This window comes from Halyomorpha halys, unplaced genomic scaffold (assembly GCF_000696795.3).
Source record: "Halyomorpha halys isolate HHAL.00 unplaced genomic scaffold, Hhal_1.1 Scaffold160.1, whole genome shotgun sequence".
Lineage (NCBI taxonomy): Eukaryota > Metazoa > Arthropoda > Insecta > Hemiptera > Pentatomidae > Halyomorpha > Halyomorpha halys.
Window position 1 is genome coordinate 108,018 of NW_027113306.1, and position 9,546 is coordinate 117,563.

At 27.8% G+C, this 9,546-nt stretch overlaps 1 protein-coding gene across 1 annotated transcript in view; it reads left to right on the forward strand.

Annotated features, from left to right (window-relative positions):
* The first annotated feature begins 471 nt into the window (after positions 1-471).
* The window catches only part of LOC106678790 (eukaryotic translation initiation factor 4 gamma 1), a 21,089-nt gene continuing 12,014 nt past the window's right edge, over positions 472-9,546 (forward strand). The window contains exons 1-7 of the mRNA XM_014417544.2: positions 472-649; positions 3,189-3,246; positions 3,321-3,381; positions 3,492-3,632; positions 3,758-3,946; positions 7,043-7,113; positions 8,855-9,017. Coding sequence (XP_014273030.1) covers positions 580-649; positions 3,189-3,246; positions 3,321-3,381; positions 3,492-3,632; positions 3,758-3,946; positions 7,043-7,113; positions 8,855-9,017 — 753 coding nt within the window. The 5' untranslated portion in view covers positions 472-579. The remainder of the gene's footprint in view (positions 650-3,188; positions 3,247-3,320; positions 3,382-3,491; positions 3,633-3,757; positions 3,947-7,042; positions 7,114-8,854; positions 9,018-9,546) is intronic.

Consider the following 9,546-nt stretch of genomic DNA (forward strand, 5'->3'; position numbering starts at 1 on the left):
TATATATATATATACGATCTAAGACCGTAAGTGATCGAGACAGGACCACCCCAAGGTCCGAAAGTCCAAGAGCTCGGGAACCAAGGGTCTCTGACACTTAGTAGGATTTGGGAGTTTGGAAAAAGGTTTATCACAATTTGTTTGGAGTTTTTTTTTAAAAAAGGAATAATATATTGTATCGATGGTTATATTATTATACAAGTAACCAATTTTTAAATAACCTATGGGAGTATTGATTGGTTCTTAAGGTAGGCGTAATTTTAAAGCCTGTCAAAGAAACCATCTACCTTCTTCTCCATTATATGGGATATGTGCAAATGAGGATATATTTGAATTGTAATGATATATTTTAAATTGCCAATTATTGGGAAAATTGTTAAGAAATGTAGGTTGTGAATCCACGGATGATTAATGGTTTCATAGCGTGTCTAGTTTTGTATCTCTTTGTTACATAGTAAATAGTTACTCTTTGGCCTTTGCTCAACCCCCTGATATGTTTATCCCCCAAATCACTTACAGGACATTTTGTTAAAAATTCAATAATTATAGGTTTCCGTATTTCCATCTTAATTTTTCGTCATGGGTCCTGCAAAAAAGTTTTATTCTCTAAATCCTGGTGAAAGTCTGGAAGAGCTCAGAAGGCAAAGGGGTATGCTGTGTTGATAAATATTTAATGAAGAAGAAAATTTATTTGTACTTTTAATCCTTTTAGTGTTTATTGCGTTACAACAATGGTCACACTCCTCATTTTACCCTGGTTTCAAAGATAATCAATATGTCCTCTGAAATTATTGTAAAAATTGGACTGAAGTATTATATAATTTTGATGTTGAGTAATGTATAATTACAATCTTTTACAAAACAAAATAAAAGTGTTATTTTAATAAGTTTAAGATGCTATAACTCAAATGTCTATTTTCAATATTAATTAATCTTACTGATTTAAAAAAAAAAGTACTCCTTTTATAAAACTAAAATCAATCAAGAATCAACCTTATTTTTATAAACAAACAAATAGCAGAGTCCCCTACTTAAGATAGATAAACCTAACTAAGGAATTATTTGTAACACTCGACTGTCATACATAATTTGTTGGATTTATGAATGTTGGATGTTCAAAGAAGAGTAAAGGCTTCATTATTATTTTTATTATAAATTTTTGACGTTCTTATTAACTTTTCATTCCTAACTTTTTGTGTATTAGTAATAATTATCCAACATTTCATCTAAAAATCAAAGATAAATCAGATATTCTAATCGGTTCGAAAGGTACTCTCTTTTTTCAATAATTTACGGCAATCAGAAATTAAAGTCCTTATTTCCACAGCTGATTCTTCAGCTTTTTTTTTTTTTTCCAATATTGAACATATTGTAGACTTGTGTACATCATACATACAACTAATCAAAGCAAAATTTTCACTTTTATATAAAAATATAGTTGACCGTATAACTTAAATATAAGATGATCAGGATTGCAGTCAAAAAGAACAAATAGTTTTTAACTATTTGATGTCCAACATTTTCGCAACCCTGACCATCTTCTTATATTAAAAATATTCACTGTTTTCGAAATTTTAAATTATTTTCATCTTTGTCTTGATTGTATTAAGTATTTAAGTCTTTATTTCTTCTTATTTTTTTTATTTTTTATTATTAATACTCCGGTTTCTTTGTTTCTTACTCATTTTTATCTATTCATAAGTATGAATTGTAGACAGAACACATCGGCTGCACATCCTAATGCCAAACTGAAACTGTTTAGTCCAGCCAAGTCCTGAACCTGGTTATGCCTAAGTTTAACCAAGTTCCGTATTGATATACTGCGCTTGATTGAGTTTTGCCTAGTCCATGATTGGGTAGACACTTGAAATGCTTTTCCACATTTTCCCACTATTCTCGGACTGCTAAGTTAGAAATACAGGACGTTACTTGTTTCTTAGGTTATCCTTTATCTTTGACTGGGACTTTTTCTTATTTGAAAACTCTGTTCTGACTTGCTGTTTAGGAATGCAGTCTCTTCCAAAAAATCATTTTTGAGATTTGATGATTATTGTGTTCAGAAAAAATACTAACTCTTTAGTTTAAATTTATTATAAAAAAGTCAGAGCAAAAATTTTCTTAATTTTAATGTTTTAAAATGCAGTGTATTTGGTCCTAGAATGGGGTTAACTTATAATAAATGCAGTAATTTGTGAGTTTTTCAGTTACTAAAATACAGTGTTCTTTCGAAGCCTTTTTTTTTCTATTAGAATCTGTGGATATATATTTTTTCATCTGTGTGGTATTTAAATCATTTAACTATATTCCGTTTTAATTAACTGATAATGTTTATTAGCCTCCATTTAAGCCTGTACCTTAATCTTACCTTTCATTTTTGTGCCTTACATTAGTAATTTATTATAGTAATGTAGGAAAACATCCAAAAAAAAAATATACAAATTATTATACATTATATAAAAAGTTTTTGAACCTGAATTTATTGAAATTCTTTTTACTACTAACCTTTTGTGAGCATGTTAACAAATATAAAAAAAAAAATTAAACGCAACAACAATAATCATAAAAAGTAGCTTGTATAAACTATTCATCGAATTCTGGTTAAGATACAAGAAGTGTTCCTCTTTTTTTCCTCCCTTTCTCTTCATACTTAGACATTTATCAAGAACACAACTATTTTCCATGAAGTCATTTTTGAGATTTGTACATCCCTCTTATTATAAAAGCTACTTCTTAAGTTAATATTTTTTCTTATTAAGTTAGTATTATACATTAATGCAACCTAGAGAATTAGGGCGGATATTGTATATTTGGACAGATGTTCAGCTGGATATCAGTCCGTTTTTCTCTTTTCTTTTTTAAAAAATACTTTTAGATTAATCAGATAATATTAAAGTATTCCATTCATGGTTGTTTTATATGAGCTTTTATGCCTGGAAGTAAATTTTTTTACTATAAATTAATAAATTGAATCTTTAAAAATTGGTGAAACAGTGAAAGCTGTTAATGAAAGTCCGTGAAGAAAAATATTTAGGCAAGATTGCTGGTTTTTACCGCATCAAACCATTAGGCTTCTTAGGTTTAATTGTTTATTTATTTCACTATTGCTTAATTTTATTCATATTTTTCCTCCTTATTTATTTTAGTTAATTATTCTTTCTTTCAATCCTGATAAGAATTGTTTTTTTCAGGGATCAGTTTGTGCGAATTACTGGATGAAATCGATAAAATTGAAAATCAAACTGAACGGTAAAACGAAACCATTATATATAAATTTCATTACATATGTGATGTTCATTTTTTATTTATAATTTTATTTTTAGATCTATACCTTGTAAAGAACTAGCATTCGAAAACTTGTCAGAAGATGATAAATTGGCTCAAGTAATTATTTAAATTTTTATATTTCCCTTTAGCTTTTTTTTTTTTTTATAAAATATAATTGATTGTTAAAATTAAAATTATAAAAATATATTTAAAACAAACTTTTTTAGGAATTGTTGAAAAAACTGAGAGGTGCTCTGAATAAGCTGGCTCCTGACAATTTTTATACCCAGCTGATGGAAATGCAATGTACCCTACCAGTTCATAATCTCCATCTTATGCGAATGTTCGTCCGACAATTGATTCAAAAGGTTAGTTTTGAATTTTGATTATTTAAACTATTAATTAATATGGTAAATTATTAGGGACAATTTTATATTCTTTACGATTTCAATAGTCTATTAATTTTTGATTTGATTTATGTCTTTTGTTGTAGGCCTCTAAAGATACATTTTATTCGCTATTGTACGCATATGCTTGTAAAGCATTGAGTTCTATAGAGCTGATAGAGTTACCCGAAGATGACGATTCTATCGAAACTTTTGGTGCTCTCGTCTTGGACGAATGCTACAAATATTTTTGTTATAATCGATCTTCTCTGAATTGGTTTTACACCAGAGATCCTGTAAGTATTATTTATTAAAGTTAATAATCAATGTTAAGCCAGTTATATTTGTTGCATATTTGAATAATTGTTTCAACATGATTCAAAACTGTCATGAAAACATATATGCAATAAAAAATAATGATACTGGAAGATTATTGATTGACCATGTGCATAGATGAATGGAATATGGTCCGGGAGCGGTCAAATAAACACAAATAGTAGATAATTATACTATTTTATTGAGCCAACGTTTCGCCCCACGTTGCAGGGCTTCGTCAGGGCTAAAAAAGATACAAACACTATAGTTACAAAAAAGAAGGAAAAAAAAGAAAAAACATAAGTGTAAAATAACAGGGGTATAAAATGTAAAAAAGTAAGATATAATAAGAAAAATTAAAGGATGTAAATAGTAAATGAAAAGGGTAATAGTAACAGATAGATAAGAGAAGATTTTCTTTTCTTATCTATCTGATTTCTTCTCTTATCTATCTGTTACTATTACCCTTTTCATTTACTATTTACAACCTTTAATTTTTCTTATTATATCTTACTTTTTTACATTTTATACCCCTGTTATTTTACACTTATGTTTTTTCTTTTTTTTTTTTCCTTTTTGTAACTATAGTGTTTGTATCTTTTTTAGCCCTGACAAAGCCCTGCAATGTGGGGTGAAACGTTGGCTCAATAAAATAGTATAATTATCTACTATTTGTGTTTATTTGACCGCTCCCGGACCATATTCCATTCAAAAAATAATGATTTTTTTTTTTATTACAAAAAGTTACACTGAATTTTATTTAAAGACAAAAAGTTTAATATTAAATTAGTAACGAGCTTTCTACAAATTCTGTAGAAATGGAGCTATACCAAATTTTTTCTAAATACTGTTTATTTTAACCAAAATTAAGTGAAAAAAATATTTTAAAAATCTGAAGATGGTTGGGGATGGAGTCTAGAAAGAACAAAAAGTAGTCATCAATTATTGATTTGCTGACGTTTTGCCCAACTTTCTTGAGCTTAATCAGTGGTAAAAAAGATACAAAAACAACTAAAAATATATTGACAATGTAACATAGTAAGGTGACAATAAAGTAAACTTAGGTGAGGTAAAAAATGATGTAAATATGTGTGAAAAAATAAATAAAAATGAACAAAATAAATAAAAATTAGATTTAAAATGAACCAAAGAGGTAATAACATGAAAAAAAAAAAGTAAAGTAAATATAAGAGAAATAAAAAAATTGTACATACTGAGAAATTGAAAATTAAGGAAAAAAGATGAGAATAAATTTTATATTTACATCATTTTTAACCCCGCCTTAGTTTACTTTTTTATCATCTTATTTTCTTACGTTGTCAACATATTTTTAGTTTTTTTTTGTTTCTTTTTTTAGTTCTGATGAAGCCCTGCAAAGTGGGGCGAAATGATGACAAATAAATAGTCGATAATTATGCTTTGTATCTTCCTGACTACACCCCCAACGAGATATTCAGATAAAGGAGATACTTCATATTCAGTTACACCCTATCATTTATATAGGTGTGGTCTTCTGACTTCTGTTATATTCTTATAACACAACCTATCTTATTTTCTTATAACACAAATAACTTGAAAGAACTCATTTAATAGCGCCAACGTTTCGGCCAGAATTACTAGCCTTCATCAGGCCTATGGACAAAGAATAAGATAATTAATGAATACAAAAAAAAAAAAACAGAAAAGAAAATATAAACAAAATAACATATAGTAAATCATTAATGATTGGAGAAGTTTGTCGGGGGGAGGAATGGGGGGGTGCGGTCAGCAAAGAACAACATAAATATACAAAATCATATTTATTTATTTTATGCCGACGTTTCGACCTGAATTTCAGGTCTTCATCATGGCTATAGAACAAAAGAGATAACAACAACATTTAGAGCAACATACAATTGAAAAGGAATAGTATACAAACAAATTTAGAATTAAACAAAATATTGAATTAAATCATAAATGATAAAAATTGATAACTGATATTTGAATAATAAAAAAAGTTATCAATTTTTATCATTTATGATTTAATTCAATATTTTGTCTAATTCTAAATTTGTTTGTATACTATTCCTTTTCAATTGTATGTTTCTCTAAATGTTGTTGTTATCTCTTTTGTTCTATAGCCTTGATGAAGACCTGAAATTCAGGTCGAAACGTCGGCATAAAATAAATAAATATGGTTTTGTTTATTTATGTTGTTCTTTGCTGACCGCACCCCCCGACAAACTTCTCCAATCATTAATCTACGGTCAACTATCTAAACCTCAAAGTAAATCATTGTTGCAATTAATAAAAATAAAGTGATGAAAGAAGTGAAAAATATGATGTATATAACATAATAGAATAAGTAAGTAAAAATAATATAATTAAGGAAATAAAAATTTAAAGTTATATAATGTGAAGGATTATGAATATTTATGGTTACATATTTCATTAGTTATATATATTTTCTTTCTCTCAATTTTATTTTGTGTTTATTTATTTATTTTTTCTTTCCATAATTTTGATTTTTAAATTATTAATAAACTGAAATAATCACATTCCTTTGCATTATATAACTTTAAATTTTTATTTTCTTAATTATGTTTATTTTTACTTACTTATTCTATTACCTATATATGCATTTTATTTTCCACTTCTTTCATCGCTTTATTTTTATTAATTTCATTCTGTACAATTATTTACTATATGTCATTCTGTTTATATTTTGTTTTTTTGTATTCATTGGTTGTTATCTTGTCCTTTGTTTTTAGCCCTAATAAAGACTAGAAATTCTGGCTGAAACGTTGGCTCTATAAAATGAGTTCTTTCAACTTATTTGTGTTATATTCTGACCGCGCCCCCTAACCATCTTCTCCTAATAATATTATCCATGGCCAATTATCTTCTCATCATTTATATATATATTATATAAAAAAATCCATTTTGCTTTTTATTCACTGGTTACCGAGATAAGGGATATTGACGTATCATCTATTCCAAACATAAATTTCTGTTAATCATTTTCATTTTTTCTTGAATTATTATAATTGATATATAACTATTAATTATTTTATTACATAAAATATTTTGTTTTTTAGAACCGGGAGGAACTAATTAGTTTGGACAGGAAGGAATTTATGAAAAGAAAAACTCTTGTTGGCTTAGTTAGGTAAATACATATTTTTTTGTTTTATATAAATTTATTTAAGGTGTGCAGTTTGAAAAACAAGATGTTAATTTTTTAATTATTTAAAAAAAAAATTTCACAGTTTCTGATTATAATGAGGTTTGATGAATTCTAAAATCACATTAAATTTAATTATTTTTAGAATTCCTTTCTACTTATAACAGCGTAGTAAAGAAACTAACAAAGGAAAGATTAAAAAAAAATCACTTGCCTGCTTTTAGAATGATAAGACTTCTACACAATCTATACAGCAGACATTCCAACCAATTCTAACACTATCCTCACCACGTAGGCCGATGACACATGTGTGCTCGCTGTTAATAACCCTTTTATTGCATCCCAAACTCTTCAATCCCATATCACAGCCCTCGAAGAATGGTATCGTAATTGGAGGATTAAAACAAATCCCATCAAATTACTTTTACCCTACGTCGTAAACCTACTGACTGCCCTACAGTATACTTCAATAATGTTGCCCTTATCCCTGTTGAACAGATCTGCTACCTTGGACTACATCTGGACAAACGACCAACCTGGAATCCTCACACAAGACTAAAAAAACAGGCAACTGCATGTCGATTTCGACCATGACAGCACTTACTAGACAAACGGTCCAAACTTCCAATTCATTACAAAAGACTGATTTACATGACAATTATAAGGCCTATCTGGCTTAGTTTGGTTGAGTTTTGGGACTCCGCTAAACCTTTGAATTCCTCTCGTATCCAATCCTTACAATCCAAAATCCTTTGTAAAATCCAAAATGCTTCCTACTTTTTCATAAAGACCTTAATGTTCCATTTGTAACCGATCTAGCCCAAACCAGATATCAATCCTTCCATTACAAACTCCCTAACCACTCAAACCCATTAGTTTCTAATCTTGATTCCTCTTTTATTCCGGAAAGAAGATGGCCTTGAGACCTTATATTGTAAAAATGTTTTTAGAGTGCTACCTATGGTTAGTCTCTCTACATGCTTGTACCATACAATTATGATTTCCTCAAATTTACTTGATGTATTTATGTACAGTTGTAAATATCAATAAATAATAATATCACTATGGAAGATAACCTTCAGAAAGGTAATTATTCTCCTATAATGTATGACTATTAGAAAGTTTACTCAAGAAATGACATTAATATTGTAATATATTAGCAAGTATGACAAATAGGAGAAAATTATATGTCATATATAGGTTTTTTGTTATCAAGTAAATAATTTATAAATAGTTCTTTGAGTGTATATGATATATTAGTGTTGTTATAAGGACATGTTTATGGTTTTGTTGAATTTGTTTTTTAGCAGCCTGAAGATGGGGGAAATCTCCCGAAACGTTGCTGATGATATAAAATAAACTATTATAGTTTAATAAGGAAGAAATTGTGTCATTCACTAAATCCAATTTAATAAATAAAAAAAAAAAAAAAGTTATAAGACTCATTTTTGTTTTTATTTTTAACTGAGGGCTTAATTTTTATTGGTATTATTTATTTTTTTTTTTTTAACAACTTATTTTTAATTTCTTCTTTTACAGTTTCTGATTATCATGAAATGAGATGAATTCTAAAATTGAGATCACATTTAATTTAAATATTTTAGTAGAATTCCTTTCACTTCAAGTGAAAAATGCACTTGCTTGGTTTTAGAATTATAAGACTTATTTTCTGTTTTATTTTTTAACAGAGGGCTTAATTTTTTATTAGAATTTATTTTTTTTAAAGGTTCATTGGTGGACTTTTCAAAGCGGATTTGTTGACGGTGAAAGAAACATTCGAGTACATCAAAAAATTAGAAAATGAGGTTAATGAAAAATCTATTGAAGCCCTTTGCTGTTTGCTATCGAATTACGGTAAGGATTTGGAAGCTGCTGCTCTGCAAACGGAGGTAATGATAGTTTTAGTATTGTTTTTGTATTTTAAGTTTTTATTTTAAAAACTAATATTTCTAAAAAAAAAGGCCATGAGTTTGATTGAGTAAAATTTTCCGTGATATTCTGAAATATATTTTCAAAACCGTATATATGTATGTATAGTTGACCGTAAAAATTGATATATAAGGAGATGGTCAGGGTTGCGGTCAATAGTGAAACAAAAATAGTTTACAACTATTTATTTTCCAACGTTTCGCCCCACTTTGCAGGGCTTCATCAGGGCTAAAAAGATACAGAATGAAACTATGTTAAGATAGAATGATAGAAATAAAAATAAAAAGATACAATGAAAAGAATAAAAAAAAATAAAAAACAAGTAACAAAAGCAAGAGGAATAGTTTCATACAAAAATACGTAAAATATAAAGCTAAAAAAGTACATGAGATGTATATAAAACAAAAAACAATACGGGAAAAAAAAAAAAATATGTATATATATAAATATACAGAGATAAAATAAACACCATGAAAGAATAATAAAAAT